The sequence below is a fragment of the Sinocyclocheilus anshuiensis genome, unplaced genomic scaffold, assembly GCF_001515605.1.
Source record: "Sinocyclocheilus anshuiensis isolate Anshui unplaced genomic scaffold, SAMN03320099.WGS_v1.1 scaffold283, whole genome shotgun sequence".
Classification (NCBI taxonomy): Eukaryota; Metazoa; Chordata; class Actinopteri; order Cypriniformes; family Cyprinidae; genus Sinocyclocheilus; species Sinocyclocheilus anshuiensis.
Window position 1 is genome coordinate 3882190 of NW_015549605.1, and position 12003 is coordinate 3894192.

The 12003-nt window shown below is 37.0% G+C and overlaps 2 protein-coding genes across 3 annotated transcripts in view; both read right to left on the reverse strand.

The window, feature by feature from the left end:
• The window catches only part of LOC107658882 (putative adenosylhomocysteinase 3), a 32649-nt gene extending 28033 nt beyond the window's left edge, over positions 1–4616 (reverse strand). Inside the window, exon 1 of the mRNA XM_016447583.1 lies at positions 4232–4616. Within this exon, the coding sequence (XP_016303069.1) occupies positions 4232–4528 (297 nt within the window). The 5' untranslated portion in view covers positions 4529–4616. The remainder of the gene's footprint in view (positions 1–4231) is intronic.
• A 584-nt stretch (positions 4617–5200) lies between these two features.
• LOC107658886 (transmembrane protein 209-like) overlaps positions 5201–12003 on the reverse strand; it is a 10808-nt gene continuing 4005 nt past the window's right edge. For both annotated transcript variants that reach the window (XM_016447594.1, XM_016447595.1), the window contains exons 5-15: positions 9065–9285; positions 8776–8980; positions 8505–8680; positions 8347–8418; positions 7769–7865; positions 7559–7684; positions 7348–7445; positions 7116–7230; positions 6712–6809; positions 6563–6636; positions 5201–5957 (exon numbers count right to left, since the gene is read on the reverse strand). In XM_016447594.1, the coding sequence (XP_016303080.1) occupies positions 5903–5957; positions 6563–6636; positions 6712–6809; positions 7116–7230; positions 7348–7445; positions 7559–7684; positions 7769–7865; positions 8347–8418; positions 8505–8680; positions 8776–8980; positions 9065–9285 (1337 nt within the window). In that variant the 3' untranslated portion in view covers positions 5201–5902. The remainder of the gene's footprint in view (positions 5958–6562; positions 6637–6711; positions 6810–7115; positions 7231–7347; positions 7446–7558; positions 7685–7768; positions 7866–8346; positions 8419–8504; positions 8681–8775; positions 8981–9064; positions 9286–12003) is intronic.

The window sequence follows — 12003 nt, forward strand, 5'->3', positions numbered from 1 at the left end:
GCAGCGATCATGGAAGAGAGAACACAGGCAGACAGCGCTGGAAGCTGCTAATGCTCATCAGTAAATCAGTGGAAAATAAATAGAAATCATGATTCTGTCTGAGCTGCGTTTTAAAACGAACACGCACTTGTGTAAATGCCTAACAGATGTGTAAACTGAAGACTATTTGAGCTTTATTAAAACTATTTGCACTGATTTATTGTGTTGGTTACACTTTGTTCCTTTGTGCAGTGGCTCAGGGGATGAGTCTTTGAGATTGTATAAACATCAAGCTGAAAAATAAAACCAAAGGTTTTTTTTTTTAGATAATGTAATCTTGATAAAATTTATTTCATAAAATTGGTATCGAAAAAAGTATCGTTCAGGAACCGGTATCGAAGTCAAGGTATCGGTATCGAACATTTTTGAACGATACCCAGCCCTATATAGATCAGAGAATTAAATTGAGTTTTCAATAAATGAGCGGCTGTATGCGCTCATTCATGGCTGTATTATTTAATTCATGCAAAGTTACGTCTTTATTGGGAGAGGACTTGACCGATTATCTTAGCCTACGTGACTCCGACTTCATGAGATGATGTGCAGCATAGACAACAGAGAGCGAATTAAATTCAGCACTTTTATTTCCAACATGCGACCATTCATGGCTGCATATTATTTAATTCACGCAAAGTTACGTCTTTATTGGGACAGGACTTGACGGATTATCTTACGTTACTCCGTGAGTTCATCTCTATTTCTTCGAGCCAAGCTGCATAAACTGCATATCAGGCATTTATGTAATACATCTAATTTGTGCATTAATGGCCATGTTATGTTAAATAAAGTTTACTAACTACAGTAAATCAAGTACCCGTGCACGCCATTGTTGTTGTCTCGTCTCCCCTCAGACGTGCTGCAATGGTGATCCTGCGCGCAATTCTCAAAACATCCACAAGATGGCGGCGTTTATAGGTGAATCCGATATTACAAAACCGATATCCGATTATTGTAAACTGCTTAAATATCGGGGGAAATATCGGTAAACCGATATATCGGTCGATCTCAAATAAAGTCATAGTGCATTGAAAGAATCGCACCAGCACCTTCAGGATAGGTATAAAAGAGTGTCTGTGCTAAAAGGATTTCTGGGACGTCACCAAACCCACTATGGTTCATCATCTGTCACTGTCCACAGAAAAGGGCCAGAGTTTGACAGCAAAGAACGTAGCCTGTTGATATTCAGCAGATATAGTTCACACAGAAGCAGAGTTAATATTGTGAAATAAACTAAGACCATAAAACAATTGTTGTCACTTGAAATAAAATGTATATAAAAACACTTATATTATTATAGCAAGCTGCCAAGAAAGCACTTCTGATAACTAAAACTGAAATAAAAATTAATCGACATATTTAAAACAAAAACTAATAAAAACAAAATTGTTAAATGTTTAACTAAAATTCAAACAAAATTTTTAAATAAATTAAAATAAAAAAAAAAAGAATAAAAACTATATTAGTATCTCAAGAACACTAAAATAACCTATGCACTTGTAGGCTATGCATTAATTATATATATATATATATTTATTAGGGGTGTAACGGTACACGTATTCGTACCGAACCGTTTCGGTACGGGTCTTTCGGTTCGGTACGCATGTGCACCGCACCAATACAGTTTGTTTTTTTTTCTCAGGAAATTCAAATAATAAATGGCGTTTTGACCGTCTTTTATGTGGCATGACAGATCGCAGATCGAACGCCTTGGAGAGCCGCTCCTGGGACGGTTCAGAAACGTGCTGGTATAATCCCAACACAAGCACTGACTAGAGCAGCCGCGATCAGCTCCGGTTCCCGTGTCTGAGCCGTGACGCCCCGCAGATTTGTGCAGAGCGGAGCGCGAGTGAACGCGGTCATTCCTTCCTCTGTACTACTAGTTTTAACGCGAATAAACATGACTGAACATCTCATGCCTCATGTAATTGCTCAATCAGTGTTTCAACCGCGGAAAGACATCAACAATACAGCGTGGAAATAAAATGTCACGTAGCATTTAATTTACCTCAGCAAGTCATCAGTGTCCACAGCTCGTTAGTTCACTAGAGAAAAGAAGTCTAGAGAAGAGCTTTTTGCGAAATATTACACCATATACTCATTATATTTTACTAAACCTGTTAGTCTTAATTACTTAATGTACAGTATGTTTAAATTAATCTGTTATGAAACATGCCATTGTGTAATTGAATATATTTTAACCAATAGCTTAGAAATTGTATTATTTATAAGTTAATTTAAAAACTGCATTATGTGCAATTTACATGTTTGCATACTATATATATATTTTTTTTTAAGTTTAGTGTTGATCATCTATTTAAAAATAAATAGCAATTTAATTTAAGTTTGGGTTAAGTTGTTAGGCCTAATTGTAACCTTATAATGTAAAAGGGCTCCCTATAGTTTTAAGCATAAGCTGAGGTAGATTTTTATCACTAAGAAAATTTTAACTATAACTGAATGTATTTAAAGAAAGAGCAACTTGTTCAGTAAACTATTTAAACAAAAAAAAAACAAAAAAAAAGTTTAGTTTTCCTCCCTGCTGTACCGAAATCATACCGAACCATGACGTTAAAACCGAGGTACGTACCGAACTGTCATATTTGTGTACCGTTACGCCCCTAATATATATATATATATATTACTTCTTAATGAAAACAGAAAAAACAGAACTAAAAGAACTAAAATAAAAAAATACATATATATCCATGTGGATTAAAAAATTCAAATAGTAATAATAAGAAAATTATTTTATATCATTTTTTTTCCAAGACCAAAATATGCACTAGTGCTTGAAATAAAAAAGATTGTCAAAGAATAAATATATAAGGCCATATCCAAATGTCATGTTATGGCTCATTCTGCATCAAATCCTTGGTTAACAAGAACAATAATAATAAAAACTTTTATCCTTGAACTGTACACAATCTTTGTTGTGTCAGCTAAGATAAGATAATGCAGATATTCTTTTATTGATAAGAGATTCACTGAGAACACAGTCTGTGTTAAGTCCTTCCAAGGAACAGTCCAACCAGATAAATGTCAAACCTAAGACACTGTGTACCTAATCTAGCCCCGGCTACACAAAGATCACAACAGAGAGGTGTCACAGTCTTCACAGGCAGAGTGTTATCCACACTGACACATAATAGAAGAGTGACATTTCTCAAGTTATATCAAGCGATACAAAGTCTGTTTCCTCATATAAAATCTGGCAATGCTTTTGAATAGGGAACAGAAATGACATTTATTTCAGAAAGTCAAATGGCAGGGTTTCAAATTACCACATCGTCAATCAGGACACACAGACAAAGCAACCTAATGATAACAGAACTGGAAAAATACCCAAACAATCAGCCACAACCATTTCACCAGCCTTACTCCAATACTATTAACTTAAAATGCCACAAAACTGACCTGTATATACTCAAACAAAACCTCTCTCCCCTTTGAAAGTGAAAAGCAAAACTAGATATTTATACTTACATGCAGAGGAAGTATAGACTTGTGCTAATAATGCTATAAGAGAGAAACTGCAACCAAAACGAATGAAAACAATCTTAACACTGCAATATCAAATCACAACTGATCACAATCTTTGTAGGCTTCTCATAGCTTTTTATCTTGACGATCACATCACAAATTGTTCATTGACACTGGACTACAAAACACTTTAATAAAATAAAATAAAAACACTTGGGTTACTTAACAACTAACATTAAAATCAATATCAAACACTAAGTCTTGCTTAAATCTAGAATTAATTAAATACATACAACTGCTTATCTAAAGCATTACGTAATGAGCGCATCAATTCATGTTTAAAGTTATTATAAAAGTGTTACAATTTCAAGCACGTTATGTTTTGGAAATGTGTGTTTTGACCCGGATAAACGCATGCAGCGCCACGACACGCGCACTGCGGGTCTCTTTCAATCACTAGAAACAATCACTCACGCGCTCGAAATCAACGTGATCCGACCAAAATACCCGTGAAATCACTCGGTAGATCTGTCACCGATCATCCCCTGACAGCTGCTGGAAAACGGACGTGAATTTACAGCTGGTACGCTGCTAGTAAAGGTTCGATAGGCCAGGAATCATCGCCGCACAATGACACACGACAGCGGATGAACGGTTCAAAACGAGCTCCGTCACAGACTTCACGGATCTCACCACAATCAGTCCACGTTACCTTTTTCATTCGCGGTGCCTCGGCCACGGTGCCGTCGTAGTTGACAAACGCCTCGCCGCCGTTCTGCTGCGGATCCGGCCGCTTCATCGCGGACGCCTGCGGCATCTTCACGGGGTTCGGAGCGGTGGTCACCGGGCTCGGCTCCACCGCTGCTGCTGACGACGAACTCGAGTTATTTTCACTCTTCTTCTCCTCTGCCTTCGGTGTCAGCGGAGATATGGCGGGGGAAGCGCCTTTACCGGCCACGTCTTTTAACTCGACCTCGGCCATTTTCGTTGCCACAGCCTGGACTGACATCGCTGCGAACCGCACAGTGCTTTTTTTCCAACAGAGAGAACCGACACACGAACGGATAAGCACGGTGGGATGACGCGCGGCGCAAAGCACCATGGGACATGAAGTTCACGTTACCAGAGCGTCTATTTCGTATCATGTTACGCATGGTTAATAATAGCAAACGGTAGTATTAATAATATACATATTTTTTCCCCATTAATTAAAACTTCTTAAATGTAACTGACATCTTTCAAATACTACGTTCTATTATTTTTGTATAAAAATGTGTTTTTTTTTATAATAAAAAACTGTCAACTATAACTTCACAAAAAATACTGTACAGCAATCGCAACAGATGGTAATACCATAGTACCGATTACTTACCATACGTATTTACAAAGTACTTCAAGAAATAGCATGGCCCCTACCATGCTTTTATTCAGTTTAACCACTGTAAAATATGAAAGATTTTTTAAGCATTTCTTATATTCTCTCAGACCTTGTGCTTAAACATAAGTCAATTTCAAATGAGCATTCTAGGAAATTTAAGTTGTAGTTCCAGCGAAGCTGCTATAGAAGCTTTTATAAAATATAAAAATAAAACGTATATTCTTACCGTTTATAACCATTTGTTGGTGTGCAGCACTACCATCCAGTGGTTAACACTGGGAATAGAGTTAAAGACTTTTGAGTAAAAAACAATGCTGGGAATTTATTAATTTGAAAACCAACAAAGACAAAAGTGGAAGCTCATTCCATTTCAAGTTTCACTTCAGACACAGTATAAAATACAAACAACATTAACATTTCTTGTCGAATATGTAATTTGGCATTCAAGATCGGGATCATCAGTCATCCCAGCTCTTCTGTACGTTGTCAAATTAACAGTGAGGAGAAATAAGAAAAGCCCGTCACTGAGAGCAAGTAAACATTATTACACCAAATTGTTTAAAAAGTAAATATGACTTATGCTTGTTCATAGTTGCATGTCATTACAAGAGCATGAAGAAAAACTACCAGTAACAGCTTCGTAATTGATAAAAATAAAATCATAACCCCTGCAGTGTCCACCCATCCAAACCAACCATAAAGAATTTACATTCATGTATAACTACATTGTTTTTCTTGTATGATAAATACAAAAAAATTGTATACAAAAACCAGTGGAACAAGATCCATTTTGACACCGTTTCAAGTCATAAATCGCTCAGTGTTGAAATTTAAAACATTTTCCTCAGCTAAAATGACTTTGTCTGTATTTGCATTAAGGTTGCAAGTAATGCGACAGTACAATGCATCTCAAAAACATGCAGCATCATAAGAATGTAAAGGTAAAAAAAAGTCTTTATCACATCCCAAGGCTTGTGCAGTGTTTTCCTCTGATAACATGACATCTCAGTCCCCGAAGATCCAGAGTACATTCACTCCTGAAAGACCCAGATTCACTCTCCTGGTACAAAAAATGGGGGGAAAAGGTTTCATCTATTTTGTACTTCAACATAACAAATACTTTCAAGATCCAAAGAACAAACCAAAAATAGAAACAGCTCTTCTAGCAACAAAATTCCTTAACCTCCTGAGACCCTGCATCCTCGTATGAGGACATTCTATTTTAGTGAATTTCTCGGAGACTATACATGCCACAGTTTTAAGTCTAGATGTCCTGTACAGAGCACATTCAAGGCTTTTCAGAGAAAATGGTATATCAAATCATTCTGTTATAACATAGTTGAGAACTATCTTTATACAAAGTTTGGTTAAAAAAAAAAAAATCCTGAAAACTAAAAATGTATTGGTGATTTAAAAAAAAAAAAAAATTGTTTTTGCCTATGCATGTTCATTCATGTCTTTTTATTTTTTTTAACAAATTGAGAGGCGATGTCCTCTACCAAGGACGTAGCATAACTTATGAATGACATAATTTTTACATTTTTTTTACTGCTCCAAACAATGTAATGACATGAAAAAATACTAATTTTTTCCCAAAATGTTTTGCTGGGTCTCAAGAGGTTAAAACCAACCAAATCACAGATAACATGATAAATCTACACTCACCCCAGCATGCCAGACTCCTTGGTTTTGATAATGTAGAGGAACATCAGGATGGTATGAAACAAGTTATTTCTGCCCTGTGGAAACACAATTAAGCATGAGTCACAGAAAAGTTACTTCACTGTAATTATAGTTGGAGAGTATGTCCTTACCTTAGGCAAGCTGTAGATGTGGCCCTGGTAGATGAGCTGATAATGAGGAGGGTTTGTGCTACTTTGATGAATGCAAAACAGGTTCTCATTGGACACGTCTGTTAGAAATTCACACATAAAATGCCAGAGTCATAGATTAAACAGGCTGTATAAAAAAAGGTTATAGTTAATTAAAACATTAATAAAATAATATACACATTCAAGTAGTTGCCAAGGTAAAACTCCACATTTTCATTTAGTTTAGCTTGATTTAACTAAAATAAAAAATAATAAACACTACATAAACATTTAAAAATCAACAAAAACTAATAAGAATTGCAAAAGCACGCAACAAAAAAAACATTTAATAAAAACTATAATATGCTAAAATAACACTGGTATTGCAACCCATTGTCTCTGTATACCTGGTTTATCTGGTGTCAGTATAAAATGCTGGGACGTAAAGGTTTTTCCGTCGGGATACTTAGGATGTGGAGGTAGCCGGGAGTCCAGGTATGTACACAGCACATGCATCAGGATCTGTGTTTGTCATAAAGTGTAGAGCAAACATAAATGCAATGCATCAATAATATTTGTAATGATCTCCTCTAAACTGCAATGCATTGGTAGTATGGCATCAAAATGTTGCAAACACACTGCAGAGTCTGTCGGAAGGTCTGTGTCCCATTTCCGGTTTTTGAGATCTCCTCCTCCATTCCAGCGGAAAGAGCTCATGCAGCCGCTGTGGGCTAATTCTGCAAGAGATACAAACGAACACACAGTAGCATCATCTCTGTTCATGATATAATAGGACCATGGTAAGTCTAAATATTTATTATGCTTAATCCCAGTTGTGTATTCTGCTCACCCTTGATTCTTTCCATGAGGTACTCCTGGTTTGGTGTGACATCTAGATACTGTACGATAGCATTGAGGGTGGGGATTGCAGAAGCTTTGACCACAGCAGCTTGTTTGAGACTGCTGATGCTGGCCTCTTGATGAAACAAGGGCAACAGAATTGAGACATAATGAAAACTTTCACATCTAAATAAATATCTTTGGCAGAAAAGATGATTACCTCCGATCTGGAGCTCAGGGCAACCCATCCTCCTGAGCTGACTGTTGACTGAGTCGATCTCTTTGACCACATGAACTAGAATGGTGTCATTGATCCACTGGAATAGTAAAGTGAAAGAGATCGACATTGTCTTAAAATAAATATTCAATTAAATAAAAAAATTAAATGAATAATAACATTAATAATGATAATTAAATACATATTATTTAATTCTATATTTTTATTATTAAATAGTTAAAGAATAAATAATTTAATACTAAATTAAAATATTAATTAATAAATATAAAATAATAATAAAATAAACAATGTATAACAATCGAATTTAATACAATAATAATAATTTAATTATTATTGTTAATTTAATAATAAAGAGTAAATTAAGAATGAATAAACAATTAATTAAATACTAAAGCAAAAAAAAAAAGATTAATACTATGTAATAAATACTTACTATTTACTTTATTACTATTATTACTTAATAAAGAATACGTAAATACTAAACTACATAAAAATAAAATGTATTATTCTTATTATTATCTAAATACATACACACAAAAAAAAACAAGTAATGGACTCACATTTCTCAGTTTTGCAGTCCAGCTGTCGATACTATCCGTCACCACACGACTCGTTGTGATTCTTGCCCAGACCTGAATAAATTGGAAAATCTCGTTACTGATCTCTCTTTCTCTTTACTAAAGATGATTTGAAATCTTGCTATTAATTTGATCCTCACCTCTTCAGCAGCTTGTTTAGAGCCCAGCTCCGTGTCGTCTTTATGGGCAGATGGTGCCTGTGAACGGCAGGCCGGCTGATACTGAAACTTCCTCAGGCTCTGTGCGTAATCTCCCACTGAACGACTGTAGTTCCAGAACGATGGACTGTGTCTTGGAGAAGTTGACTCTGGACTCCCTAAATAAGGAAAGATTGCAAAGAAAATGTCATAGGCCTCTGCTTAGCACAGCTACAATTTGATTCACACCTTGATGTCCAAGCAGGACTCTTACCCAATTGACTGCGGTGGCTTTTCTCCTCCTCTGTACGTAAAAACTTCTCCAAAGTCTTCAGGTCATCGATGTAGTCCTCCTTACCTCCGGGTGAATTAAAGACTGACGGGGATGTGCGGTACCGAGCGCGGAGACTGGTGCCTTCTGCCGGTCCGAGGTTGCTTGGGTACGGAGAAGAACTTGGAGATGGACTATAGTTCAACACCTGCAGACGTAAAAAGCAGTGGGTGTGTGAACAGAATGAAATATCAAAAATACAATTTCATTTCAGCATTTCAAAGTACTCAACCTTGCCAAATGCCATGGAGGGTGAGAAGGGTCCTCCTGCTGAAGAAGGGCTGCTCAGAGGTGGACTGAACCCAGACACACAGCTGGGGGAAAACTTGGGGCTGGCGCTTGAGGGTCGCGCAGGGCTGAAACTGAGAACATTTTGTCCCTGCAGGGGAGACGACTGCAATGAGACTGGAGCTTCCTTCTTTTCTTGTTTCTGAGGTGGAGAGGCTTGAATCCCTGTGAACACAGCATATTTTTAAAGCAAACCTGATTAGTTTATATACATACATACATATACATATTTATATATACTGTACATGTATATAAACTTAATTTTATGATACTCATTTTATATTATTACATTTATGTTAATGTTTATGGTTGTTGAAAGTAAAAGTGCTACTAAATGTATCATTTTTTGTGTGAAAGTGCGACATGCTCAAGCAAAACAGCTACTATTTTTGTAATCAGCACCCCAAAATTAGTAAGAAACAAGTATTGAATTTCATTCAGCAATTATGATACAGGGCGGTGTAAATGTGTTGTGGCGCAAGCAATGGTCTTCTCAATGAAGTAAATTCCAGATGTTACAGATGTCAAAATAAGACTTTATTGTACAAAGCAACAAAGCCGAGATGAGTCACCGCATCTAAGTCTCCGTCCGTCAACTTTTATTTCACTCTCTCCTATTGGTTGGAAGTGTTCACATTGGACATACATCAAAGTTGTTTGTGTTGTACCCATCATATTGTGGAAATCACCCAAAGTTCATTGGGTCACTTAAGTTCATTGGTACAATGAATCCAATGTAAAGCACCGGTACTGCCCAATGAAGGGCACCTAAAACTCGCAGCCTGTATTAGTCCAGGTGATGTGTGCAAAATTTGAGGTGATATGTTCACGTTTTCATAAAAGCATGAAACTTGGTACAATTGTACAGGTTAGGGCCCTGAACATTTTCAGAAATGGAGCCATCGCAAAAACACCTCGTGGTTACCATGGCGACCATTTTACTTTCCGCCATAACCTAATTACGTATTTTGTGTCATATCTCCTGAACTAAACAAGGTAACAGAAAAGGTGATGTCTACCCCTATGTTTTAATGGTCAAGGATTACAATGATACCATATACAAAAACGTAAACTGTTCAGGTGAAGAAGGAAATAACTGTCTGAGCATTACAGTATCACAGCATTTACCATTTAAAAGTCCATATTATGACTATTAATTTTTTATTCAATAGTACAATAAAAGATTGTTTTCAAGAATACAGTCATACATTTCAGAGATATAAAAAAAAAAATAATCTCAAGTAAGTGTATGTTTCCTTACCTCTCAGGCAGAGTCGGGTAGGCGGTAGTATGTTTCCAATACATTCTTGTTCTCTCTCAACAATGCTATAACATCACACGCAGACAGCAACGCAATCTTGCTAAGCCACGTCCTATCTGCACCTCTTCTGCTGCACCATTTTCCGTGGGTCTCTGGAATTGTCAGTCAGCTGTCAACAAACTTCATTCTGGCCACTGCTTCTCAGTGTACTCTTAGTATCTTGGGCTTGACTGAGACCTGGATTCGTCCAGAAGACTCCGCGACCCCTGCTGCTCTCTCTAACAACTTCCCTTTCTCTCACACCCCCGTCAGGTTGGAAGGGTACTGGTCTTCTCATTTCTAATTGGAAATACTCAACCTAGTCTTTCCTATACAATAAAAATTCTTTTGAGTTTCATGCTATTATGGTAACAGCTCCTGTTAAACTCCATATTGTAATGATTTATCGTCTTCCTGGTCAACTGGGCACCTTTATAGAGAAGCTGTATAGGCTGCTGTCCTCATTCTCTGTGGATAGCAGTCCACTTGTGGTCTTTGGTGACTTCGAAATCCTTCTGGAGAAGCCTTACACTGCAGACTTCCACTTCCACTCCTAGCTTCATTCGATCTCAAATGGCTTACCATCACATGCTCTAACACATCATACCTTAATTTACACATGCAATTGTATCACAGACAACATTTGGAAAAAACCTCTAGACATCTCTGCTCATTTCTTTATTACATTTAACCTACATATTACTACCTGTGTGCCACCAATTCCTCTACTAGTTACTTTTAGGCAAAACCTACGCTCCCTTTCACCCTTCCATCTTTCCTCTGTAGTGTCATCCTCTCTTCCCTCACCCACCCATTTCTCATCTCTGGATGTAAATACAGCAACTGACACTTTATGATCCACTTTAACTTCTTGTCAAGACAATATCTGTCTAGACAGGCCAGTGCATACTACCCCTTCTAACCTAAAAAGTTAGAAGCCCCATGTATCATCATCTTTAGTATCCATGTAGTATCATCTCTTTTTTTTCTGAGCAGTCTTTTGGGTGGCTCACCAATGTACTAGATTTCTCTAATGCAAAACATTAAGTAGGCTTGACCAAAAGTTTTGTGGGGAGAAGAATTTATTGAAGATGGTAGTGTAGCAGGTCTTCAATAGCGATGCTAGCATGTCTTCCTTCAAACAATCTTAACTCTTGTATGAATCCTAGCTTCTCCCAAATTTCTGTCTGTGGGATATAATTTTATACCTGAAGACAAAAGGGCTAGAAACAATACTGTTAGGACCTTCCCGCTGGAGATCCTGCAATCTACAAGACGTTCCTGAGAAATGCTGTTCCTTTGTCATTCTAATGGAATGGACCATTTGGTTCACACCTGTATAGACACAGTTACATTATTTATTTCCCAGAATGACCAACTGAACTTAAACCAATCAGGCTTCAGCAGCAGCCATTCAAATGAGACTGTTTTACTATCAGTCAGTATAGTCCTGCAGATTGTGAAAGCTGATTACAAATCATCAGTTCTTATTCTGCTGGATCTATCTGCCATTTTTGACACTGTGAATCATCAGATTATCCTGTCTACCATCACCGGATCTGCACTCCACTGGTTTGAATCTT